Source organism: Triticum aestivum, chromosome 4B (genome assembly GCF_018294505.1).
Source record: "Triticum aestivum cultivar Chinese Spring chromosome 4B, IWGSC CS RefSeq v2.1, whole genome shotgun sequence".
NCBI lineage: Eukaryota > Viridiplantae > Streptophyta > Magnoliopsida > Poales > Poaceae > Triticum > Triticum aestivum.
Genome location: NC_057804.1, coordinates 603,030,764 through 603,057,993, shown reverse-complemented (window position 1 = coordinate 603,057,993; position 27,230 = coordinate 603,030,764). Strand labels below are relative to the sequence as shown.

General features: G+C 50.1%; 1 protein-coding gene, 1 non-coding gene and 1 pseudogene across 2 annotated transcripts; 1 reads left to right on the top strand and 2 right to left on the bottom strand.

Annotated features, from left to right (window-relative positions):
* Positions 1–936: 936 nt before the first annotated feature.
* Positions 937–1,132, top strand: LOC123095223 (U2 spliceosomal RNA). Its single transcript, XR_006446131.1, has one exon. It is a non-coding gene; the product is annotated as a U2 spliceosomal RNA (small nuclear RNA).
* Positions 1,133–1,339: 207 nt separating this feature from the next.
* On the bottom strand, positions 1,340–3,277 carry LOC123089356 (7-deoxyloganetin glucosyltransferase-like). Its single transcript, XM_044511057.1, has one exon. It carries the CDS (start codon positions 3,203–3,205, stop codon positions 1,745–1,747), a length of 1,461 nt encoding a protein of 486 aa, XP_044366992.1. The 5' UTR covers positions 3,206–3,277; the 3' UTR covers positions 1,340–1,744.
* A 6,994-nt stretch (positions 3,278–10,271) lies between these two features.
* LOC123090271 (7-deoxyloganetin glucosyltransferase-like) lies at positions 10,272–13,402 on the bottom strand (annotated as a pseudogene).
* Between the last annotated feature and the right edge of the window lie 13,828 nt (positions 13,403–27,230).

Genomic DNA, 27,230 nt, shown 5'->3' with positions numbered 1-27,230 from the left:
AGAAGTCGTTGTAGTCACATATCATCTTCTATTTCCTATTATCCATAGTATGTAGCTATATAATTTTGGCAGTCCACACAACCAAAAAATATATATAATTTGATCCAAATTAGTACAAATATATATTTTGCTATGCAGATTAGTAGAATAAAATAAGATTCAAGAATTAAGCATCTTGAACAATATAATTGCACCGTAAGGCAGTTTATACTTTTTTTCCTGGCTACACTCGAAGAGAAGACTATACTACATGCATATATTACTGCATTAATAAATAATTGCTGATTTTATTTAAATGAGAATATTTTCCTGCTATTACTCTATGCAGCAACATAACCACTATTGTGTCTCGCTTTTGAAAATACAATTTGAGCGACATCAAACATTGTGTATCCATTTAATTTATATTTTTAAAAATGTTTATTTTTTTATATTATGTGAATTCACCTGTTTTACGTTTGAGACGTGCGTTGCACGTGCATGCTTACTAGTAGCATACAAACAAGAAAATTTGTGTGAAGGGGATGGCAATGGGTGGTGGCTGAATGAAATTCCTCAAAAAAAAAGTGTCTGGATTTTTCCTCTTCTTTTTTTGAGGACAAAAAAAAGTCTGGATGAAGGACATGTCTTGACGTGTAGTTTTTTTTTTTTTTAGAATCCGCCTTGACGTGTAGTTGCACGGCCTACCAGACTGCCTACTTTTTTTTTGAGAAGACCAGACTGCCTACTGAGCTCAATGGCCCATCTATGTTGGGCTTTTATTCGACCACGGCCTAAACAGACCGAAACGTGGCCTCTCAGAGCAACGAACCGAGCAGAGTTGCGCCGTGCTAGCGCAGCAGAGCTATCGTTTCGTTTAGTCCCACCTCGCCCAGCCACGACGGAAGGGAGGCGAAGACACGCTATATAAGGAGACCCGCGGCAGCCGGTATAAGCATACCTTTCTCGGCCTTTTGGCTAAGATCAAGTGTAGTATCTGTTCTTATCAGTTTAATATCTGATATGTGGGCCATGTGTCCACAATGATATTAAATTTATTTTTTATGGGGAAGGGCCCACCACAGTAGCTTGCTGCTGGCGCCCTTGCGTGTCGCTCAGGCGTTGCATTACTGCCTGGCCCGGCGCACCCCTACCAAATCAAATTAAAAAATTGTTTCTCTTGCCTTCTTCAGAACAATGAGCTGATGTTCGCTTCGAAAGCCAACTCTGAATCTAGTTGCGCGGATTGCTGCAAGAAAATACTACTGTCCTCGCACTCTCCATGGCTTGGTCATCGGGGGTTCCAAACAAAATCAGAGTTTTTGGGTGGCTGTTGCATCTGTTCCTCCTCTGCCCCAAAGCCGAAGTTGTTTGGCGTGCCCTTGGCATCAGGGATGCCACACAGCACCGACATCAAGCTCATTTTGAAGATCGATGTCCCTGCAACCCTCCATGACACCGCTGTTCCTCTGGAAGATCTGGGATGCATTGGTCTTTAGACAAATGCCATTTAGCAGTTAGCAGGAACAAGCGCCAGCTCTCACGGCCCAACTATGTTTTGATTGAAAGAAGAAAATCAAATCTATTGAAAACAAAACCTGTGTAAGTCGATTTTGGTTGTGCTGAAGTTCTGTTGGACCGTTCAATCACAATCCAACGGCAGAACAAAAATCGGCTTGCACAGAGTCGCCCACATTTGGTTTTCGAATTTCTCAGCTGACGGTGAATAAAATACATCATGGATGGAGCAGGGCAGGTGCTACTGCTAGCTAGCAGGATCGCCGTGGAAAGACGGAGCTAGCACGTCGCGGATCAACTCGTCGAAGTTGCGGCGAGAAGAACCGCCGGGCTCGGTCGCCTTGAGTGCCTTCTCCCTCCACTCCCGCGCCTTCTTCTTCATCACCTTCCCCTTCTCCCCGTCCATGACCTCCGTGATGAGGTCCGTGATGGCGTCGCGCCGGACGCTGCCGTCGATCTCCATGCCGACGCCCCATTCGGTGCACTGGTACCGGCAGTTGGTCTGCTGGTCCGCGAAGAACGGCCAGCTGATGACGGGCACGCCGCCGCACATGCTCTCCAGCGTCGAGTTCCAGCCGCTGTGCGTCAGGAACGCGCCCACGGCCGGGTGGCGCAGCACCTCCTGCTGCGGGCACCAGGAGGCCACCAGCCCGCGCCCCGCCGTCTCGTCCGAGAACTCCGGCGGAAGCACGGCGGTGTCGCCCTTGACGAGGTCCGGGCGGATGACCCAGAGGAAGTGCCTGCCGCTCTTGGCGAGCCCCCACGCGAACTCCACCAGCTGCTCGTTGGTCATGACGGTGATGCTTCCGAAGTTGACGTACACGACGGAGCCGGCGTCCTTGTCGTCGAGCCACGGGAGGCACTCCTCCTCCGGCTTCCAGAGGCTCATGCTGATGGTGGAACTTGGACCCTTGAGCGGCGCCAGCAGCGAGACCGGGCCGATGGTGTAGACCTTGGGCAGGCCGAGCGCCTCCATGGCCGCCACTGCCTCGCCCTCGAGGTCGCCGAAGGTGTTGACGATCACGGCTGACGCGCCGGCCGCGCGCTCCGTTATACGGAGCGCGAAATGCAGCATGTAGTCGTCCGGTGCCGGGCTGCGTATGAAGCTCGGGAAGTCCCTGAACCTCATGTTCCTCAGGCCTGGCACGTCCTCCACCGGCGTGTCAAGGTACTCGTCCGTAAGCTGTTCGACGTCTTTGATCGGCGCGAGGCCGCGGGCGAAGAGGAGGCGGTAGTGGCGGAAGCCGAGGAAGCTGATGGCGCTGGCCGTCCACAGCTGGACGTAGGGGAGGCCGAGCTCCCTGGCCGCCTCCATGGAGAAGTCCATGACGACGTCGGAGACGACGCAGGTCACGGGCGGGCCGCCTGCGTTGAGGTCCACGAGGAGGCGGCGGAAGGGCCCGAGGCAGGTCTCCGTGGTGGACTTGCACAGCGACGCGACGTCCTGCGTGACGTCGTCGTCAGACGGCGGCAGGCCGTCCGGGATGGTGGCGAAGCGGAAGCCCGGGACGCCGGCCACCGCGGCGGGGCCGCGGGAGCGAACGAGGCGGGCGTGGTTGTACTCGGTGTTGACGAAGGTGACGTGGAAGCCGCGGGCGTGGAGCATCTTGGCAACGTCGAGCATCGGGATGATGTGCCCCTGCGCGGCCGCCGGCAGGCACACGGCGTGCGGTCTCTCGGCCGGCGCCGGCGGTGCAGAAGAAGCCATTTCCCCGTGCTTTTGGAGCCGAGACCAAGACAGAAAGGGTTTTTGTTGCTGCCGAGGATTCGAGTACTTGGGTGGCTCTATCTCAGCATTGTGTTCGATTTATTTATAGGCAATAGGATAGCAACAGTCACGTCTTTGAATTGGTATCCTGCCATGTAGGAGTGGAAACGCAAGTGATGACGTCGATAGGTTAGGTTTGACTCCATATATTGCTTATCATATCTCCGGGAGGATGCAAACTTTCAGTGGTGAACATCTTACTCGGCCAAAAGTCTAAAATGGCAGGTACTCCCTCTCTAAAGTAATATAAGAGCGTTTTTAGGGAGAGAGTAGTAAATTTGAGCAACACAAGTACTAACTGACATAGTGTAATGAATGCTGGCCTTTGATTGCTGATGCTTTCTATAATTCTATTGTGCAAAAAGATTACTATATGGGATCCTCCAATTAGTGTATCATGGCATAAAAAAGGGGCATACTAATGCATATAGTAATTGTCTCTTCTAAACAAATCATACACTTTATTCATGAAATCAAATGGGTCGCATTAATCAACTCTACATACTTGAAGATGAACGTATGAATTCTAGGGAGTACAAGGATCTGCCATATTTAAATAAAGGGTTTTAGCGCAGTAGAAAAACAAATTCAACATGTATGGATGACTCAAACAAATTTGGGTCCCTTGAAAAATATAAACGGAACAAATCCAAAGGTCCTTTTTGAGGGAGAACCAAATCAAAAGTTATTTTCTTATATCTAGAACAAACTATTGTCAATGGATTCTCAAAATCTGTTTGAAGGAAATGAAATCCGATTGAAAACAAATGCAATAATCTAAAATTGTATGTAGCAATCCCATTCACGTGTCAAATTAGTAGTTTGTCAGCCTTGCAAACATGTTTATGCATATACAAGTTAAAATGATGTCAACTCGGTATCTCAGAGGTGCTCATAGTGGCAAGGTGCGCGTGCGTGCGTTTAGTGCATGTGCGTGTATGTGGGCATATGCAATTGTACTGTATTAAAAGAATGTACTTTCTAAATTCTTTTATTTTATTTAGTTTTGCTAAAGCACATCCAGATGTGCTATAAGTATTGCACATCAAAGTGCTATGTCATTGATTTTACGCTAAGATTCGTGCAAGCATTTATTTTATCTTTTTTCCTTTTCTTTCTAGTTTGATTGACTCACTTAGATGTGCAATAATGAAGGCACATCTAGATGTGCCCTATTTCATGTCATACTCAATATGTCAAGAGTTCTTAGCAATATATTTCCCCAATATTAATCGGCACCTTTCCAAAAAGAATTATTGCCTTCCCCACAAATTTGTTTTTGCCTATTTAGTAATCTTACCTCTTTCAAGGTAAGAGATCATATGGCAATTGGATCAAATAAAAAATACATCTAGGTCCGTAGACCACCTAACAACGACTACTAGCACTGGAGTGAGCCAAAGGTGCACCGCCTTCTTTGTCCATCCCTCATCGGAGCTGGACAAACCTTGTCGTAGTAGACAGTTGGAAAGTCGTCATGCTAAGACCCCATAGGGTCGGCGCACCCGAACAACAACTGCCGTCGATGAAGATAAGCGTAGATCGAAAGGATCCAACCTGTATACACACAAACACAGACGGACGGCATTGAAGACAAATGCCGACCGAATTCCGTGAGATCTGTCAGAGAAAAGCCTCCACACGCTCTTTGATGATGCTAGAAACACCACCGGGACGGGGACTAGGCATGGAGAATCTTATTCTATCTTCAAAGAGCCGTCGCTGCCTCGCCTCTCTGAGCAGGACACAAACCCTAACAAAACTCAAAAGAGCAAGAAAAACAGAGCCCTCCCACCTGCAAGTGTCGGGATCCATTACGCCTCCATGGCCCTAAGACTACATAAGACAAGGTAGACCGGCGGCGGCACCTACTGGAGGCACGAGAAATGCTAGCCAAAGGATCCTCTTTTCTTTCACGGAAAGAGAGAACTCTTGCACGTTTTTGGCAGTCGACAACTCTGAAATATGGGATGGAATCATGTATCCGATTTACCCATAAAAAAGCAGGATTGTAGGAACCTTGTGGCATCTTGACACAAATGATGCTTTCTACATTATAGGAAACCTCACATTCATACGTTTGTTATTTGGATAAAGGAACCCTAAACTAAGAGAGTGATTTCCGCAAAAAGAAATACAGCAAAGGAACAACCCATCTGATGCTAAGTTGCTAATTGTTGCATTTGAAATGTAAATAAACAAATCATTGGTAATAATAGAGCAAAAACAAATCAATGGGAATTCCATGCAAAGTTTTTTTTTGGCATGGTAATACATGTCTCATTCATATTATAAAGATCAAAGTACAAGTCACGTAAGGACCGACATGACAAAACTGAATAGATAACAGAACATCTCTGAGCTTCACATCAACGCTCGTCACCTGCCTCCGGCACCACCATAGCAGCCACCGAAGAAAAGAATGACGGACCACCTCCTCACCCGAGCTCGACACGGCTCAATTTGTTTAGTAGCATGTAAAAAGGCGGATCAATCATATGTAAGGGCATGCATGTCTTTGTTTGAGTATGTTATATAGACAGTTAGGCCCTCCCCGACCCCCGCGTCGCCCTCCTCCCCTGGCGACACGGGGGAACCAGCCGCCGCCCAGCAGGCCCCCTCCCTGCCGCCCTCTCCCGCTCGCCGACACCGGAGGGTCGGCCGGCAAAGCCGTGCCGGACCCAGGATGGCGGCGACCGGGCGGATCTGACGTACTGCTCAGCGGGGCGCCTCGTCAAGCTTCGGCTCCCCTGTCGGCCGCCCTCCGCCAGCCATGCCCTGTGTCAGCGCGTCCTCAGTGGCCTCGTACACCCCAGCCCTCGCCCGCCCTCCCTGCCACCGGCCGCTGCGAGCTCTTGCCCCTGCAAGGTGCCTCTGCCTTTCCCCGTCTCCGCGTCAGATCTGTCCGTTCTACCACCGGCATCCTCTCTGTTGACGGCGCCGAACCCGGGATTGGGGATGGCATGCTCCTTTGCTAGCTAGGACAGTCCTTGCGGTGCTCGCGACGACGCTCTTCTCCTTCCGAGCCGCGGCCATGGCTTCAAGGTGCGCCTTTTTGATGTGCTTCCGGTGGTGCCTCCCTAGCGTCGGCCGGCCCTTGTGGCGTGCCTGCTGGTGTTCTGCGAGCGCTTGTGCCTTTGCGTTGGAACCCTCGTTGGTGTTGCTCCGGACCCGGCGGACCTCGACCTACGTTTTCTAGTGTCCTTGGGTTGCCGGTGTCTCTTCCAGCGCGACGCCGGCCCCGTCGCTAGTGAGGCTGCGTCTCCTCCCGCCTCTATAGCTTGCCGGTGTCTTGACGGCCTCGGCCCCGGTGGCCCGGATCTACATCTCCTCCAGCTTCTGGCTTGTCGGCATCGTCGGGTGCCGTCGTGTTCCCTGCATCGGCCCCCTTTGTCCTGCCAACTACCCCAACCCCGGCCACCTCGCTGCCCCACTCCTCATCATGTCCAAGGTTCGTGTGTCTAGCGTGGCTCCTGTCGGTGTCAAAACCGGCGGATCTCGGGTAGGGGGTCCCGAACTGTGCGTATAAGGCTAATGGTAACAGGAGGCGGGGGACAAAATTTTTACCCAGGTTCGGGCCCTCTCGATGGAGGTAATGCCCTACTTCATGCTTGATTGATCTTGATGATATGAGTATTACAAGAGTTGATCTACCACGAGATCATAGAGGCTAAACCCTAGAAGCTAGCCTTTGATTATGATTGTTCTTGTCCTACGGACTAAACCCTCCGGTTTATATAGACACCAGAGGGGATAGGGTTACACAGAGTCGGTTACAGAGAAAGAAATCTTCATATCCGAATCGCCAAGCTTGCCTTCCACGCAAAGGAGAGTCCCATCCGGACACGGGACGAAGTCTTCTATCTTGTATCTTTATAGCCCAACAATCCGGCACATGTGTATAGTCTGGCTGTCTGAGGACCCCTTAATCCAGGACTCCCTCAGTAGCCCCTGAACCAGGCTTCAATGACGATGAGTCCGGCGCGCAGATTTGTCTTCGGCATTGCAAGGCAGGTTTCTTCCCCGAATACTTCAAAGTAGATCTTGAACATAAGAATCGTGTCCGGCCCTGTAAAACAAATTCCATACACCACCGTAGAGAGTATAATGTTCTCACGAGTCTAATCTGCTGACAACTGTTCCATAGCGTGAAATCACGTCGCGGCCCGGTCTTTATTCGAACCGTTTTTATCATGCCCCTCCGTATTTCGAGGTGCGGTTTTATTGGCACGTCTTGTCAAAGCAGAGATCGCATCTCGTTATCATGGGATTCTCATCAATACGGGCGTGGATAACCCAATTGTTCCGTTGGTATGATTCCTTGGGAATAGGCAAGTTTCAAAGGCCACGCAGGGGATGTTTGATATTCATCATCTTTATAAAGAGGGCAAGACCTGTCTTTTTCTTTCCACGCTTAATCCTCTCCTCCTCCCTCCTCGAGTTCCAACACCCGAGGTTTAGCCCAAGAACTTCGGACCTCCGACTATGTCCGGATCCATCCTTCAAGGCTGGTGGACGGCCTCTTCTGTCACAGAGGAGGACATCACGAAGCTTAGGGAGGCAAGGTACTTGACTGCGGAAATCCTTCACAGGCTTCCTGCTCAAGGGCAGGTTATCCCTACTCCCAAATCCAATGAGAGGGTCGTGTTTATCCCTCACTTCCTCCGAGGGCTAGGCTTCGGTCTTCATCCCTTTGTTAGAGGGCTCATGTTCTATTACGGGCTAGATTTTCACGATCTAGCTCCGGACTCCTTCCTTCACATCTCGTCATTCATTCTCGTGTGTGAGGCCTTCCTCCGCATCACTCCACACTTCGACTTATGGCTCAAGACCTTCAATGTGAAGTCGAAGACAATCGACGGGAGACACGCGGAGTGCGGAGGTGCTACAATAAGCAAATTTACCAATGTTTTATGGCCAAAGGGTTCCTTCCCGGAAGCTTCCGACCTATGGCAACGAGAGTGGTTTTATATTACAGCACCTCGAGGTAGAAAGTGGGCGGCTGCACCTGTCTTCCGGTCCGGTCCTCCGCCGCAGCTTGCATCGTGGGTCAACAAGGGGCTGGACTGGGGATCGCTTGATGAAGTGCGGACATTGCAAGGCCGTATTCAGGATCTCATCGAGAAGGACATCAGTCTTGTCAAAGTAATCCAAGTAATGCTAGTCCGTCGGGTCCTACCATGCCAGTGACGACCACTCCGTATGTGGGAGTTCAATTCGGAAGGACCGCGGACCATTCAACACTTCTTCGGCATGATGCTCGAAGGGATGTATAAATTATTCTTCGGATCACGAAAAAAGTGTCCGAACACTACAAAGGACGCATGCCTCGATTGCAACCATCCAGATACCCCGGTAAGTACTCAACAACCGAACATATTTCCATTATGTTTATCATAACATTACTCTGAAAAACCATCCTAGGTCAGGGCTGGATAAAGAAGGCGGAGAGGATCAGGTGTTCGGCCCCTCTTCCCAAAGATTCAGCGGATCCGGTATTAACCAAGATGCTGGCTCGTGCACCTTATCAAGTGCCATCGGGAGAGGACAAGGAGAGGAGTGGGGAGGTCAAAAGTGGCCTCCATACCGGAGGTACGTCACGCACCGTATCTGGGGAAATTGGAACTCCCGTGTCGAAGGATGAACGGGGAGGAGAATCTAATATTCCCTCCCCCCCACAGGAAGAAAAGGGCCGCCCCCCGAAGACTTGAAGGCGGAGGCTTCTAAGCGAGTGAAGAAATCCCTATCAGGAGGCCCTGATTCAGGAGGCAACATTGCCGTATAGTGCCCATAAGGGGGCCAGCCTTTAGCCGATCCGTAAGTGAACAAAGGTGTTTTATAAGAATATCCCGTTCTTTTCCTGTTTGTGGGAGTAATATTTGAGATGCGTGTTATTGCAGTTCGGCCTATAGCCTTCCTCAACAATCTTCATCCTCGGGGGATCTTCTTCTGGAGATGATGGAGAGTGAAACGCCTCCTCATTCTTCCCCGCCCCATAAGGCGGACGACCCCGAGGTGTCATTCCGGAGGATCTCTCCTGATCCGCAAAGGAGGACACGACCAGAAGGTGACTCTTCGGCCGCCCGAGGTCCGGGGTGTTCGACTCCTAGAGAGACCGACAACAAAAGCCCCGGACTATCCGATATACAACCGAATATGTTGACGGGCCTTCTGCGGCGAGCGCCTGTCTCAGAGGAACATCGTACCTTGATATGTCTCCAACATATCTATAATTTTTGATTGTTTCATGCTATTATATTACCTGTTTTGGATGTTTATGGGCTTTACTTTACACTTTTATATCATTTTTTGGACTAACCTACTAACCGGAGGCCCAACCTGAATTGCTGTTTTTTTTGCCTATTTCAGTATATCGAAGGAAAGGAATATCAAACGGAGTCCAAACGGAATGAAACCTTCGAGAGCGATCTTTTTGGAACAAACGCAATCCAGGAGACTTGGAGTGGACGTCAAGAAGCAGCTGAGGCGGCCACGAGGGTGGCCGGCGCGCCCAGTAAGGTGGGCGCGCCCCCTGCCTCGTGGGCCCATCGTGGCTCCCTTGACCGACTTCCTTCGCCTATATATATCTACATACCCCGAAAACATCCAGGAGCACCACGAAAAACTATTTCCACCGCCGCAACTTTCAATCTCATTTTGAAGATCGATGTCCCTGCAACCCTCCATGACATCGCTGTTCCTATGGAAGATCTGGGATGCATTGGTCTTTAGACAATGCCATTTAGCAGTTAGCAGGAACAAGCACCATCTCTCACAGCCCAACTATGTTTTGATCCAATCAAAGAATAAATCTATTGAAAACAGAACTTGTGAAAGCAGTCGATTTTGGTTGTACTGAAGAGTCTGAAGTTCTGTTGGACCGTTCAATCACAATCCAACGGCAGAACAAAAATCGGCTTGCACATAGTCGCCCACATTTGGTTTTCGAATTTCTCAGCTGATAGTGAATAAAATACATCATGGATGGAGCAGGGCAGTGCTACTGCTAGCTAGCAGGATCGTCGTGGAAAGACGGAGCTAGCACGCCACGGATCAACTCATCGAAGTTGCGGCGAGAAGAGCCGCCGGGCTTGGTCGCCTTGACCGCTTTCTCCCTCCACTCATGCGCCTTCTTCTTCTTCGCCTTCCCCTTCTCCCCCTCCATGACCTCCGTGATGAGGTCCGCGATGGCGTCGCGCCGGACGCTGCCGTCGATCTCCATGCCAACGCCCCATTCGGTGCACTGGTACCGGCAGTTGGTCTGCTGGTCCGCCAAGAACGGCCAGCTGATGACGGGCACGCTGCCGCACATGCTCTCCAGCGTCGAGTTCCAGCCGTTGTACGTCAGGAACGCGCCCACGGCCGGGTGGCGCAGCACCTCCTGCTGCGGACACCAGGAGACCACCAGCCCGCGCCCCGCCGTCTCGTCCGAGAACTCCGGCGGCAGCACAGCGGTGTCGCCCTTGACGAGGTCCGGGCGGATGACCCAGAGGAAGTGCCTGCCACTCTTGGCCAGCCTCCACGCGAACTCCACCAGCTGCTCGTTGGTCATGACGGTGATGCTGCCGAAGTTGACGTACACGACGGAGCCGGTGTCCTTGGCATCGAGCCACGGGAGGCACTCCTCCTCCGGCTTCCAGAGGCTCATGCTGATGGTGGAACTCGGACCCTTGAGCGGTGCCAGCAGCGAGAGCGGGACGATGGTGTAGAAGTTGGGCAGGCCGAGCGCCTCCATGTCCGCCACTGCCTCCCCCTCGAGGTCGCCAAAGGTGTTGACGATCACGGCAGCCGCGCCGTCCGTGCCTCCGCTATACCGAGCGCGAAATGCAGCATGTAGTCGCCCGGGGCCGGGCTGCGTATGAAGCTCGGGAAATCCTTGAACCTCATATTCCTCAGGCCTGGCACGTCCTCCACCGGCATGTCAAGGTACTCGTCCGTCAGCAGGTTGACGTCTTTGATCGGCGCGAGGCCGCGGGCGAAGAGGAGGCGGTAGTGATGGTAGCCGAGGAAGCTGATGGCGCTGGCCGTCCACAGTTGGACGTAGGGGAGGCCGAGCTCCCTGGCCGCCTCCATGGAGAACTCCATGACGACGCAGGTCACAGGCGGGTGGCCAGTGGCGGGGTCGTTGAGGTCCACGAGGAGGCGGCGGAATGGCCCGTGACAGGTCTCTGTGGTGGACTTGCACAGCGACGCGATTTCCTGCGTGACGTCGTTGTCAGAGGGCGGCAGGCCGTCCGGGATGGTGGCGAAGCGGAAGTCTGGGACGCCGGCCACCGCGGCGGGGCCGCGGGAGCGAACGAGGCGGGTGTGGTTGTACTCGGTGTTGACGAGGGGCTGTTTGGTTTGTGACTAACTTTGCCAAATGTTGCCACACCTAAGTTAGGCAAGTTTGGTGTTCTCGGTGCATCATGGGCTGTTTGGTGTTCTCGGTGCCTTGAGAATGGTCATCGAGCACGTGAGTGCCGCAATCCCTGGCGTCCCCTCGGCTTTTTGGGAAGCCCAACCGTATCAACGTTGCCACGCCTCCCCGGGCACCAACAAGCTCTAGCTCCTCGCAAGGTCCAGAAAGAAGCCTCGCCGCTCTCGAAGGCGTTTTGTCGTGATTCTTGGGCATCAATTGTTGCTGCTCCTGCTGGCTCTATGGCCTCGACGGATTTCCCTGTGCGGCCTGCCTTGGAGCGGCAGGCCAAGCTGTTGCGCTCTGAGCTCCTTGGTATGACATCCCTCCAGCTTCAGGAAACGGTCCAGCCTCTTCGTGATGTCATTGACTCCATGCAAGGTTGGATGTTGCGGATGGAGAGCTTCATGGACCATGTTGAGGCTGCACTTGGCGATCTCTCCATGGTGCCGCCTGTGTTGCAGACAGCTCATGTATTGCGTCCTTTGGTTGTGCCTGTTGACACCTTCGAGGTCGGGATGGGTGCCGAGCTTCATGGTCGTTTCTCCCCTCGTGCTAGAGCATGTTCTTCATCGTCAGCCTCTGAGGGACTGGACAATGATGTGGTTGTGACTCCGGTGCTGGAGATCATGCCTGAGTTGCGGGAGTTGTGTGAGGGCCCAGTTCTGCCTCTGTCCGTCGAACAACGGAAGGTAGACCCCCCCGAGATCTCGATTGTGGCTTTACCGCCATCATCACCCCTGGAGTCTAGCCAGATACCTGATGCCAATGGGTGTGGTGATTTGGACGTTGCAGTCTCTGCCATTCCCTCGTCTGCGACCATCGAGCATGTGATGCCTGTGAGTGACATGACCACTGAGCCAAATGTGGTTGCACCTACTCCAAATCCAAATGCTCTCTTCGCGAAAGAACTTTGTGACTTGCTCGCCAGTGTGGAGGTTGCTAGACCTGGTTTGGGCAGGTCGATTGCTTGCCTTCTGACGGGGACACCAATAAGAGGCAAACACAAGAAGGTGGGAAAAGGCAAGAGTGGTGCCATAAGCAAGGCGTCTCTGGCTACTTGATGGATGATATTCATTCTCTCGGCCCATCCTCTTGGATTGGGTCGTCGTTGTGGGTTGGAAGGTGTTTGATGTCTTATATCGAGGTGTTCTTGTCGGGGGTCACATGGCGTAGTAGCAATGTCGAGGTTTGTGGATGTTGTGTAATTAAAGAGTCCGGCGGGGGCCGCCTATGCGGTTGTGGGGTTTTTCTTGCCATGTGAGTAGTTAGTCCGTCCTCCGTTTGTATTGGTTTTCGCCCGGTTTTTCTTTAATTAACTGGGCAATTCTCTTCTTCTTAATTAATCGATGAGGCAAAACTTTTGCCTCCGTTTCAAAAAAAAAAAGTTAGGCAAGTTTGACTAATTTAGTTGAGTGTTTGGTTCAAGCCACACCTTAGGCAAGCCACACTTGAACCCCACATGACATACACACAAAAAATGTGACAAGGTTTCCTTAGGCTTGCCAACTTGTGGCTTTCATTTTGATGAACTAACCTTAGACAAGCTTGACAAAAATGTGTGGTAAAGTATGGCAATGCTAGGTCTAGAACCAAACAGCCCCGAAGGTGACGTGGAAGCCGCGGGCGTGGAGCATCTTGGCAACGTCGAGCATCGGGATGATGTGCCCCTGCGCGGCCGCCGGCAGGCACACGGCGTGCGGTCTCTCGGCCGGCGCCGGCGGTGCAGAAGAAGCCATTTCCCCGTGCTTCTGGAGCCGAGACCAAGACAGAAAGGATTTTTGTTGCTGCCGAGGATTCGAGTACTTGTGTGGCTCTATCTCAGCATTGTGTTCGATTTATTTATAGGCAGTTGGATAGCAATCACAGTCACGTCTTTGAATTGGTATCCTGGCATGTAGAAGTGGAAACGCAAGTGATTACGTCGATAGGTTAGGTTCGACTCCATATATTACTTATTTATTGTCTTACCATATCAATATCCTATCTCCTGGAGGATTGTGACGCCCGGGTATTTAAGCTACAGTGAACCTCTGCTAATGATGCCACGTCACCTTGTTTACTGTTGGTAAACTCGTGTTAGTTCAAAACGATTCAAATTCAAATTTAAAATATAGGCAAACAACAAAAGTTTTCAAATAATAAAACTAAAATGTTCTGGTGGTGCCAAATAAGGCGTAGGTAATTATGGTGGAGAAACCACACTTGTATAAAATATGTAAATACTCAAAATGAATATAATAGTAGCAAAACAATTAGTTAAATGATTATAAAATAATAAACAAATACAAATGGTTTTATATTAGGTGCCAAGTTAATTGCGGTAGTGGCATAAGTATTAAAAATATTTTAGGTGCAACTTGGGTTTTTCATAAACACCGAAATTTAATAAAACAGAAAAGAAGAAAAGAAATAAAATAGAAAAAACAAACTAACAAAAAAAGAAAGAAAAGGAAACCCCCCAAACCCCCGGGCCAACCGACCCAGCTAGCCAACCGGCCGGCCCGGTCGGCCAGCCCACCCCGGCCGGCCCACCTCTCCCCGCATAACCCCCCACCCCCCAGGCCAACCCTAGCCGCCACCCACTCCCTCCCCCTCGTCCCACTCCTCCCTCGTCCTTCCCCGATCTAGATCGGGGCAACCCCCGATCCCATCGGCGCCCCACGCTCCACCACACCCCGCCGATCCCCACCTCTCCTCTCGCCCCACTCCCTTCCCCCCCCCCCGATCCAATCGGGATCGGGCCCGAACCCATCGCCGCCTCCCCGACGCATCACCGGCGCCGCCCCGCCCGTCGCTCGCCGTCGGCCTCACCCTCCTCCCCTTTCCTGGACTGGAAGGGGCCCCCGCCGTCGCCGCCGCGCCGGCCCCCGACGTCGCCGCCTCGCCCTCGCCGCACGGCGACCTCGTCGGCCCCTCCTCCTCGCCGGGCTGCCCCTCTCCGACCTCGTCGCCGTCCGCCTCCCCGCCGGCCTGCTTCCGCTGCGACCCCGTCGTCCTCTCCGTCGACGCCTCGTCCCCGTCGCCCTCCTCACGCCCGCTGCCTAGTCCCCACGACCCGCCGTGAGCCCCGCTTCCTCTCCTCTTTCCCCCCACGACGCGCTCACCGCGGCCGACGCACCGGCCATCGCCCCAGGCGCGCCCTCGACCCCCGGCCCTCCCTCTCTCTCCGTCTCGCGCGCACTCGCCCTGACCGGCGTGCCTCCGCCCGCGCCGGCCTCGTCTTGCCCCGGACGCGTCGCCCTCCGCCTGGGCCGTCGCCCTGCCTTGCCTCGCCTCGGCCACGCCTCACCCCGAGCTGGCCTCGCCCTCGCCGACCTGGCGACCTGCCAGGTCCGCCGCCTCCCCTGGTCGGCTTCGTGGCCACCGGCGCCAGCGCTGCTGGTCACGCCCGAGGCCAGCGCCCGGGCTCGCCCCGTTGGGCGCTCGTGCCCGCGCCCGTACGCCCGTGGCCGTAACCCGTTTGCCCGCTATGGCCCCCGGGCCATTGGCATGTGGGGGCCCGCGCCCCAGAACGTTTTAGTTAAAAAAAAGGGAATTAAAGAATTAAAAGAAAAATATAAAATAAAATATGATAATAAGTAATAAAAATAATTAATTAATTAATTAACTTAATTAATTCTGATTAAAATAAACGATTAAGATTAATTAACCTAATGATTAATTAACCTAATTAACTACTGTTAATTATCTAATTAATTAGTATGACAGTGGGGCCCACCCACTAATTAATTTTGATTAATTTAATTAAATTGTTAAATTAAAATTTGTCACTGACCAGTGGGGCCCACTGGTCAGGTTGACCAGTCAACCCTGTTGACTGCTGACGCCAGCATGACATCATGCTGATGTCATAAATCTAATTTCGAATTTATTTAAATAATTAATTAAATTCCAGAAATTAATAAAATCTTTAGAAAATCATATCTTTTAATCCGTAACTCGGATTAAAATATTTTCAACATGAAAGTTGCTCAGAACGACGAGACGAATCCGGATACGCAGTCCGTTCGTCCGCCACACACCCCTAACCTATCGAACTCGCAACTTTCCCCCTCCGGCTCCTCTGCCCGAAAACACGGAACACCGGGAATACTTTCCCGGATGATTTCCCCCTTCGCCAGCATCACCTCATACTGCGTTAGGACACACCTAGCACCGCTCTTGTCATGTCTTGCGTCGTCTTGCTTATGTTTGCACTGTATTTATTGTTTCTTCCCCCTCTTCTATTCGGTAGACTACGAGACCGACGCTGCTGCTGACTAGTTCGACTACGGAGTTGACGACCCCTCTCTCTTGCCAGAGCAACCAGGCAAGCCCCCCCCTTGATCACCAGATATTGCCTACTCTTCTCTATACTACTTGCATTAGAGTAGTGTAGCATGTTACTGCTTTCCGTTAATCCTATTCTGATGCATAGCCTGTCATTGCTGCTACAGTCATTGATACCTTACCCGCAATCCTAAATGGTTAGTATAGGATGCTAGTGTTCCATCAGTGGCCCTACACTCTTGTCTGTCTGCCATGCTATACTACTGGGCTGTGATCACTTCGGGAGGTGATCACGGGCATATACTATATACTTTACACTGTTACATTACCTGTGATACTGTTCGGAGTTGGGGGGCTGAAAGGACAGGTGGCTCCATCCCGGTAGAGGTGGGCCTGGGTTCTCGACGGCCCTCGACTGTTACTTTGTGGCGGAGCGACAGGGCAGGTTGAGACCACCTAGGAGACAGGTGGGCCTGGCCCTGTTCGGCGTTCGCGGATACTTAACACGCTTAACGAGATCTTGGTATTTGATCTGAGTCTGGCTACGAGCCTATACGCACTAACCATCTACGTGGGAGTAGTTATGGGTATCCCGACGTCGTGGTATCAGCCGAAGCACTTCAGACGTCAGCGACGGAGCGGCGCGCGCCGAATTGGACTGGAACGCCACTAGGCTAGGTCTGCTTTCGGCCGCCCTCGCAACGTGCAGGTGTGCTATGGGCGATGGGCCCAGACCCCTGTGCGCTTAGGTTTAGACCGGCGTGCTGGCCTCTCTGTTTTGCCTAGGTGGGGCTGCGACGTGTTGATCTTCCGCGGCCGGGCATGACCCAGGAAAGTGTGTCCGGCCAAATGGGATCAAGCGTGTTGGGCTATGTGGTGCACCCCTGCAGGGAAGTTAATCTATTCGAATAGCCGTGATCTTCGGTAACAGGACGACTTGGAGTTGTACCTTGACCTTATGACAACTAGAACCGGATACTTATTAAAACACACCCTTCCAAGTGCCAGATACAACCCGGTGATCGCTCTCTAACAGGGTGACGAGGGAGGATTGCCGGGTAGGTTTATGCTATGCGATGCTGCTTGGAGATGCTACTTGGAGATGCTACTTGGGGAACTTCAATCTACTCTCTTCTACATGCTGCAAGACGGAGGCTGCCAGAAGCGTAGTCTTCGACAGGATTAGCTATCCCCCTCTTATTCTGGCATTCTGCAGTTCAGTCCACCGATATGGCCTCCTTACACATATACCCATGCATATGTAGTGTAGTTCCTTGCTTGCGAGTACTTTGGATGAGTACTCACGGTTGCTTTTCTCCCTCTTTTCCCCTTTCCTTCTACCTGGTTGTCGCAACCAGATGCTGGAGCCCTGGAGCCAGACGCCACCGTCGATGACGATCCTACTACACCGGAGGTGCCTACTACTACGTGCAGCCCGCTGACGACGACCAGGAGTAGTTAGGAGGATCCCAGGCAGGAGGCCTGCGCCTCTTTCGATCTGTATCCCAGTTTGTGCTAGCCATCTTATGGCAACTTGTTTAACTTATGTCTGTACTCAGATATTGTTGCTTCCGCTGACTCGTCTATGATCGAGCACTTGTATTCGAGCCCTCGAGGCCCCTGGCTTGTATTATGATGCTTGTATGACTTATTTATGTTTTAGAGTTGTGTTGTGATATCTTCCCGTGAGTCCCTGATCTTGATCGTACACATTTGCGTGCATGATTAGTGTACGATTAAATCGGGGGCGTCACAAGTTGGTATCAGAGCCGACTGCCTGTAGGAATCCCCCTTTCCAACTCCTTGGCCGAAGTCGAGTCTAGCCATTGCAAAACTTTTACTAACTTGGCTGTGTGCCTTACGGGCCCACGTCGCCATTGGGTGGTATTAGGATCTTTTATTCCTCGACCTATACTCTGGGACTCTTATTTCTCTTCTATTCGGGTTAAATGATTTTTGCTAAATCTAACTTTAGGATCTCGTTATCATTTTCACCCGGAGAGCCCCTTATTAATGATGATCGTCTGCGGCACGTGAAGACCCTGAAGATACTCTCCGTTGTTAACCCGAGAACTTATGTTCATCGCATTTACAATTCCCCTTCCACCGTCAACCCTTATGGATAACTACTTGCAGTTGTTATTCTTACATTCATCCCCAGTTGGTCTTGTTATTACCAGATACCTCGAAACACTCGTCGTTGTCTCGATAATCCTTTGAGCTTATCGCCTTGCTGTTCCTTGTCACCTGAATACCCCTATGGATAATTCTCGCACTATCGAGTATCCGCTCATCCCCCAGTTGTTCATGTGTTTCACAATGGTCTTCGAAATACTGTTTGATCCTCCAAAAATCCTTAATAGCTTATTGCTCTGCAATACTTGTCTGCTTGCATTATGGATGCTTTCCATATGTCTGGCAATATTCGTTAGTATCCTTAGGCATCGTCATTTTGATCCTATTGATTCAGCACGTGTGCGAATGCACACAATCATCTATCAACCCTTCTAAATTATCCTTCCGGCTCAGACATCATTTTTGAACATGAGCTGGTTCTCGACCAAACTATTTGTCGTCAATTGTGCCTCTGGTATATCCAACTTATCCATCCTTGATCAGAGCGACTGCTTCCGATCCTTTGTTTTGGAAATCGAAATTCCTTTATTATCTAAGCATCGAATCATTCCGATGTTCTATAATATGATGCCCGTGCATTCTTCTTCCTCTGGTTGAGTACCGGTGCTCACCTCAGATCCCCTGTGGACCACCAGCTCCTTTGTTGGATTTTATCTGACAATGCCCTTCATATTCAATAAACTTGTGAGCCTTTTTCTCGGATACATAATGCCTTTGGTAAATTGTATCGTCTGCTTTCTCAACCATGCTCTGCCTTCGAGCTTGAGTTAATTACTTCTAAAAGATTCTGGTATAGGATTCTAAGATGCCCCGATGGGTTGAACCTATGCCTTCCTTAATATGTGTGAACTCGAAAGTTTTCACGAGTCGTACTCTTATGGTATTTTGCCAGATAAAATTTCAAAACTACAACTTCATTGAGCGCGAGAAGTGAATGAAAGGTTGTGCATTGGAGAAGTGGGAGTCGACCTTGAACTTTGCGTTCATGCCCATGGACACGATGTACATCTTCTCATCGAAGCTTCTTTTAAAATCAATTATTCCCTTGGTATAAGTTCATCTTATATCTGAGATCTGGCCTTTTTGCAATCATGGTTATGACCATGTTCTCCTTTAAATATCATGTCCTGTGCAAGTTTAAGCACTTGTCTTCTATAGAGCAATACCCCAGTTCAACTTCTAGTTTGATCTGTCGTCGAGTATTACCACCTGGTATCTCGAGATTATCTTGGAACTGCATAATTTCTTATGAGTTCTTCATCAAGTACTACATACTCACCGATTACAATTTTTCATGGGCTCGGAGTTATTGAACACTCAAAGACACCGATAACTAAACCGAGTCTGCTCTACGGTTCAACAACTCTTCAGTAAGCTTCTATAAGTACGAGTTTGTACCCGATCACGCCATTCCTAGCCTGTTTGGCTATATCATTGTCGTGATGATTTTAACTGTGCTACCCGGTCCTTCTTCTCGGAGCACAATTTTCGACGATGAGCTAACCTTACGTCGATCCTCATCGTCATACCATTTCGCCTTGAACAACAAGCTTGGTTTCGAGTTGTGTCGTACCCTTGGTTCCAATAACCTTTCACTTCATCATTACTTTGACTTGATGTCGTCGCCGATCGATTACATCTTCATGAACTCTCGCGATAAAGGTGTCGTGATCATCAACATTCTGAGCTCATCCAGGATATCAGTTGAATTCATGATGAGAAATACCATCCTTGCCCTCGATGATTCCTATTCTCATCGACCACTTTATTGCCTTCCGTTCAACACAACTTGTTCGTGTTTTGTGTAAACCTTGAGATCACTGCTACCCAACAGTTGATCTTCCTTACCTCGGAAGTATTACCATCTCTTTTTGTCAAGAATGTGGTGAGAATTTCACCACCTCTTAATAATTCTTGATATCATAATACTTCTTGCCATCTTCGTTCATTCCTTGGTCCCCGTATTGTTTTCAACCGGAATACCAACAATGGAGCTATGACGTGTGAATTCAAAACTTCTAACAACCCTATTGCTTTGAAGTGAATGGGCGATAGTTCATTCTAAGTCCTTCGCTAATTGAATCACCATTCTGACATTGGTCGTGCAACCCAACCCATATTTCGGGCGCACCTTTCAACCAATGTTTAATTGTGTATGTTTTCCTCGAGCATACTTCCTTATATCGTTTGATCTGACAAATGTTATCTCCTTGTTCACTTAATGGTGGAAATCCATCTTTTGGGGAATCTCGGTGAATTGCCGTTGAGTTCACCAGACACCTCCTTGTCCTCTCCTTGGGTTAATGATGGACTCTTGTTAACGGACATCACTTCATAGTTCATTTCCCCGAGAATCTTACAATGTCATCTCGTCAATTTGCGTTGCACCTTTTCTTCTCAGGTATCCTAAGTCTGAGGTATCCTGACACCAATCGGATCTGAATCTCGGTCAGATATGATGGTTGGGACAACTTTCCAAGAGTTATGATGTTGATCCTTTGATGACCCGGTAACATGATGTCATGCCTAGCACCCCCCCCCCCGGCTGGAGGACCTATCATTATAGATTCCTTTTCAGCAAGGTTATCCATTCATCCATGAGGAGATTGTAAGACTTATTCTACAAGTTATTCTTGATGGATCCTTCGTGTTTCCAAAGTCTGATCTTCACCTGAAGACCATGTCACTGCTATCTCGAAGCATGTCAATGGTACTTCGATTTTCAGCAGGCACGTTTGAAGCACGATGCTATATTTTAATTATCAATTATCCTAACACCGTTGTATGAGTAATATCATGAGATTCCTCCCCCCTTACCTAAATGGTTTTCTACTTTATATCCTGTCATGGATATCTTGCTCTGCTTGTCCTTGGGAAGGATATACCCTTGAAATATGTGGTTAAACATAATTTCCTTTTCACTGTTCTGTTTAATCTGATGATCATATTTTCCTTCCATTGTTGGTTTAACCTTTCTTGTGAACTATATGATCTGAGCAGTAATATTCTCCTGCTTATGTAAACACCTCGTTGTACAATTCTGTCAGTAAGACCCTGTTTCTATTGTTGATGACATTTTGGTAACCGCCGACGGACGAGAACTTTGCCTCTTGGCCCGCCTCGTTTCAACGAGCAGGAAAATGGTTCTCTTTGTCCCTCGCCCTTGGTACCGACATTGTTGCCAACATAAATGGCAAGCTACCCTCTGACATACCTTACTATCGTGACCGTGCAAGATGACGGCCCCCTTCCTACTTTCAACCACATGGTGGGCCCATAACCCACAGTTCCACAGGATCGAAACCTAACTCTCCTGTGCTTCCCTGTTTCCAAAGTTGTTCCGCGCTCTTGGCGTCGTATGTAACTCATGAGGCACCTTCCTAGTGATCAATTCTGGTATCCTACGCAATGCTTATTCCCGTTGCTCTGAACCCCCTTCACACTCTGTTTTAGGCAACGAACGATTGCCTACCCGCTTGAAACTTCTCATGGTACCTCCTTACTTGCTCTCAATATTTTCTTAAGTTTTAGTTCGAGAGTTACTTTTCGCCACCTTCCCCGATGTTAGCTACCAGGTTGCAACCTTGTAGAGGTCTGACCTTTTGAAGCTACCCCTTACCCTTTTCGTAATTACGATGGAGATCCCGAAGAAAGGACGTCGACTTCATCATGATGACCTGCAACAGAGAAATTAAGACATCAACGTAGTGGATCTATCTCTTCAAGAAGAGCAAGCCACAATGAGGAGATTCGTTAAAATTTCGTAACCAAATCCATTCCCCCTTACTCCTGCTCCTAAATCTCGGGACGAGATTTCTTGTAGTGGAGGAGAATTGTGACGCCCGGGTATTTAAGCTACAGTGAACCTCTGCTAATGATGCCACGTCACCTCGTTTACTGTTGGTAAACTCGTGTTAGTTCAAAACGATTCAAATTCAAATTTAAAATATAGGCAAACAACAAAAGTTTTCAAATAATAAAACTAAAATGTTCTGGTGGTGCCAAATAATGCGTAGGTAATTATGGTGGAGAAACCACACTTGTATAAAATATGTAAATACTCAAAATGAATATAATAGTAGCAAAACAATTAGTTAAATGATTATAAAATAATAAACAAATACAAATGGTTTTATATTAGGTGCCAAGTTAATTGCGGTAGTGGCATAAGTATTAAAAATATTTTAGGTGCAACTTGGGTTTTTCATAAACACCGAAATTTAATAAAACAGAAAAGAAGAAAAGAAATAAAATAGAAAAAACAAACTAACAAAAAAAAGAAAAGAAAAGGAAACCCCCCAAACCCCCGGGCCAACCGACCCAGCTAGCCAACCGGCCGGCCCAGTCGGCCAGCCCACCCCGGCCGGCCCACCTCTCCCCTCATAACCCCCCACCCCCCCCAGGCCAACCCTAGCCGCCACCCACTCCCTCCCCCTCGTCCCACTCCTCCCTCGTCCTTCCCCGATCTAGATCGGGGCAACCCCCGATCCCATCGGCGCCCCACGCTCCACCACACCCCGCCGATCCCCACCTCTCCTCTCGCCCCACTCCCTCCCCCCCTCCCGATCCAATCGGGATCGGGCCCGAACCCATCGCCGCCTCCCCGACGCATCACCGGTGCCGCCCCGCCCGTCGCTCGCCGTCGGCCTCACCCTCCTCCCCTTTCCTGGACTGGAAGGGGCCCCCGCCGTCGCCGCCGCGCCGGCCCCCGACGTCGCCGCCTCGCCCTCGCCGCACGGCGACCTCGTCGGCCCCTCCTCCTCGCCGGGCTGCCCCTCTCCGACCTCGTCGCCGTCCGCCTCCCCGCCGGCCTGCTTCCGCTGCGACCCCGTCGTCCTCTCCGTCGACGCCTCGTCCCCGTCGCCCTCCTCACGCCCGCTGCCTAGTCCCCACGACCCGCCGTGAGCCCCGCTTCCTCTCCTCTTTCCCCCCCACGACGCGCTCACCGCGGCCGACGCACCGGCCATCGCCCCAGGCGCGCCCTCGACCCCCGGCCCTCCCTCTCTCTCCGTCTCACGCGCACTCGCCCTGACCGGCGTGCCTCCGCCCGCGCCGGCCTCGTCTTGCCCCTGACGGCGTCGCCCTCCACCTGGGCCGTCGCCCTGCCTTGCCTCGCCTCGGCCACGCCGCACCCCGAGCTGGCCTCGCCCTCGCCGACCTGGCGACCTGCCAGGTCCGCCGCCTCCCCTGGTCGGCTTCGTGGCCACCGGCGCCAGCGCTGCTGGTCACGCCCGAGGCCAGCGCCCGGGCTCGCCCCGTTGGGCGCTCGTGCCCGCGCCCGTACGCCCGTGGCCGTAACCCGTTTGCCCGCTATGGCCCCCGGGCCATTGGCATGTGGGGGCCCGCGCCCCAGAACGTTTTAGTTAAAAAAAAGGGAATTAAAGAATTAAAAGAAAAATATAAAATAAAATATGATAATAAGTAATAAAAATAATTAATTAATTAATTAACTTAATTAATTCTGATTAAAATAAACGATTAAGATTAATTAACCTAATGATTAATTAGCCTAATTAACTACTGTTAATTATCTAATTAATTAGTATGACAGTGGGGCCCACCCACTAATTAATTCTGATTAATTTAATTAAATTGTTAAAGTAAAATTTGTCACTGACTAGTGGGGCCCACTGGTCAGGTTGACCAGTCAACCCTGTTGACTGCTGACGCCAGCATGACATCATGCTAATGTCATAAATCTAATTTCGAATTTATTTAAATAATTAATTAAATTCCAGAAATTAATAAAATCTTTAGAAAATAATATCTTTTAATCCGTAACTCGGATTAAAATACTTTCTACATGAAAGTTGCTCAGAACGACGAGACGAACCCGGATACGCAGCCCGTTCGTCCACCACGCACCTCTAACATACCAAACACGCAACTTTTCCCCTCCGGCTCCTCTGCCCGAAAACACGGAACACCTGGAATACTTTCCCGGATGATTTCCCCCTTCGCCAGCATCACCTCATACTGCGTCAGGACACACCTAGCACCGCTCTTGTCATGTCTTGCGTCGTCTTGCTTATGTTTGCACTGTATTTATTGTTTCTTCCCCCTCTTCTATTCGGTAGACTACGAGACCGACGCTGCTGCTGACTAGTTCGACTACGGAGTTGACGACCCCTCTCTCTTGCCAGAGCAACCAGGCAAGCCCCCCCTTGATCACCAGATATCGCCTACTCTTCTCTATACTGCTTGCATTAGAGTAGTGTAGCATGTTACTGCTTTCCGTTAATCCTATTCTGATGCATAGCCTGTCATTGCTGCTACAGTCATTGATACCTTACCCGCAATCCTAAATGCTTAGTATAGGATGCTAGTGTCCCATCAGTGGCCCTACACTCTTATCTGTCTGCCATGCTATACTACTGGGCTGTGATCACTTCGGGAGGTGATCACAGGCATATACTATATACTTTACACTGTTACATTACCTGTGATACTGTTCGGAGTTGGGGGGCTGAAAGGACAGGTGGCTCCATCCCGGTAGAGGTGGGCCTGGGTTCTCGACGGCCCTCGACTGTTACTTTGTGGCGGAGCGACAGGGCAGGTTGAGACCACCTAGGAGACAGGTGGGCCTGGCCCTGTTCGGCGTTCGCGGATACTTAACACGCTTAACGAGATCTTGGTATTTGATCTGAGTCTGGCTACGAGCCTATACGCACTAACCATCTACGTGGGAGTAGTTATGGGTATCCCGACGTCGTGGTATCAGCCGAAGCACTTCAGACGTCAGCGACGGAGCGGCGCGCGCCGAATTGGACTGGAACGCCACTAGGCTAGGTCTGCTTTCGGCCGCCCTCGCAACGTGCAGGTGTGCTATGGGCGATGGGCCCAGACCCCTGTGCGCTTAGGTTTAGACCGGCGTGCTGGCCTCTCTGTTTTGCCTAGGTGGGGCTGCGACGTGTTGATCTTCCGCGGCCGGGCATGACCCAGGAAAGTGTGTCCGGCCAAATGGGATCAAGCGTGTTGGGCTATGTGGTGCACCCCTGCAGGGAAGTTATCTATTCGAATAGCCGTGATCTTCGATAACAGGACGACTTGGAGTTGTACCTTGACCTTATGACAACTAGAACCGGATACTTATTAAAACACACCCTTCCAAGTGCCAGATACAACCCGGTGATCGCTCTCTAACAGGGTGACGAGGGGAGGATCGCCGGGTAGGTTTATGCTATGCGATGCTGCTTGGAGATGCTACTTGGAGATGCTACTTGGGGAACTTCAATCTACTCTCTTCTACATGCTGCAAGACGGAGGCTGCCAGAAGCGTAGTCTTCGACAGGATTAGCTATCCCCCTCTTATTCTGGCATTCTGCAGTTCAGTCCACCGATATGGCCTCCTTACACATATACCCATGCATATGTAGTGTAGTTCCTTGCTTGCGAGTACTTTGGATGAGTACTCACGGTTGCTTTTCTCCCTCTTTTCCCCTTTTCCTTCTACCTGGTTGTCGCAACCAGATGCTGGAGCCCTGGAGCCAGACGCCACCGTCGATGATGATTCCTACTACACTCGAGGTGCCTACTGCTACGTGCAGACCGCTGTCGACGACCAAGAGTAGTTAGGAGGATCCCAGGCAGGAGGCCTGCGCCTCTTTCGATCTGTATCCCAGTTTGTGCTAGCCATCTTATGGCAACTTGTTTAACTTATGTCTGTACTCAGATATTGTTGCTTCCGCTGACTCGTCTATGATCGAGCACTTGTACTCGAGCCCTCGAGGCCCCTGGCTTGTATTATGATGCTTGTATGACTTATTTATGTTTTAGAGTTGTGTTGTGATATCTTCCCGTGAGTCCCTGATCTTGATCGTACACATTTGCGTGCATGATTAGTGTACGATTAAATCGGGGGCGTCACAAGGATGCAAACTTTCAGTGGTGAACATCTTAGTCGGCCAAAAGTCTAAAATGGCAGGTAGTAAATTTGAGCAACACAAGTAACTGACATAGTGTAATGAATGCTGCTGACCTTTGATTGTTGACTAGTTGTTGGGGCGCCACCTGGTGGTGCCCAAGCTCACTTTTCAATTTCTTGTTTGTATTAGGATGTGTTATTCCATCACATTCAAAATGGATGCATATTTAATACTGGTACATGCAAGTATCTAAAACTTTAAGATAGGGATGCGCAAAATCAACACTTAGAGATTGTATTCATGGAAGAACACCTCTTCATCTATCTAAACTCTTTCATAAAACAAATCTCCTGTTAGTTCAGACATTATGCAAAGTGCTCTAGAACAAAAACCAAAGTAATATTTTGTCAGCAATATTTGGTCTAAACTCTGAAGTGATCCGGTAACAAAGAATATGCTAATGGTGCACTAACAAAATCTCTTATACCATTTGGATATTACAAGGAATAACCAGTGGTTGTACTACACACTTCACAAAAAATGGCAATATGGGCATATGCATCCAAACAACCATTAGAAAGAAGCATATATACACATATAAATGGGCAAACGACGAACAAACAATTGTATGGATACACGCGGACAAAGACGGAAAAAGGTAACGACCTGGTCTCATGGCGGCATTTCTGTCATCTCTGTCGTCTAAAGAAACAAACGAGACTACAACAGCTAGCTCGCTGGAAAAAGAATAGTCGCACCCAACATAGATGTAAGCACAGATGGCATAGAATAAGATCAAGGGATAGAAGCAAGGTTGGAAAAAGCGGTAGGCGTAAGCGAGGCGGTTGACCTTCGCCTAGTGCCTAGGCGGTGCCTAAGCGCCCTAGGCGCGGCCTAGGCGGTAATATAGTTTTTACTCGTAGTGTATTTATAATTGTTATATGGGTGTTGATATTAGTTTAGGGCATATAAATAAGTTAATTACCGTCTACCACCATTGGAATATAACCAATTTGACATATCAGTGTAGTATGTGGCATGATTTCTTGCTTGGGTAGGCAATTTCTTACTTGCTCTGCCTAGACCTCCATTTATGCCCTAGGCGAGGCGTTTGGCCTAGCGCCTAGGCGTGCCTAAGCGCCTCCTAGGAACTGCCTTTTCCAACAGAGGATAGAAGAATCACCAACCTGTAAACCCAGGCAGCAAGTTGTAGAAAGATCATCACCTGCAAATAAGAAACTGGAGCACAGAGCAGCTAGATTAGTCAAAAATCTAAGAGAAAAGAACTAAAATA

Coding starts and splice junctions, on each gene's coding strand:
- LOC123089356 (XM_044511057.1), bottom strand. CDS start 3,205: ATGGCTTCTTCTGCACCGCCGGCGCCGGCCGAGAGACCGCACGCCGTG.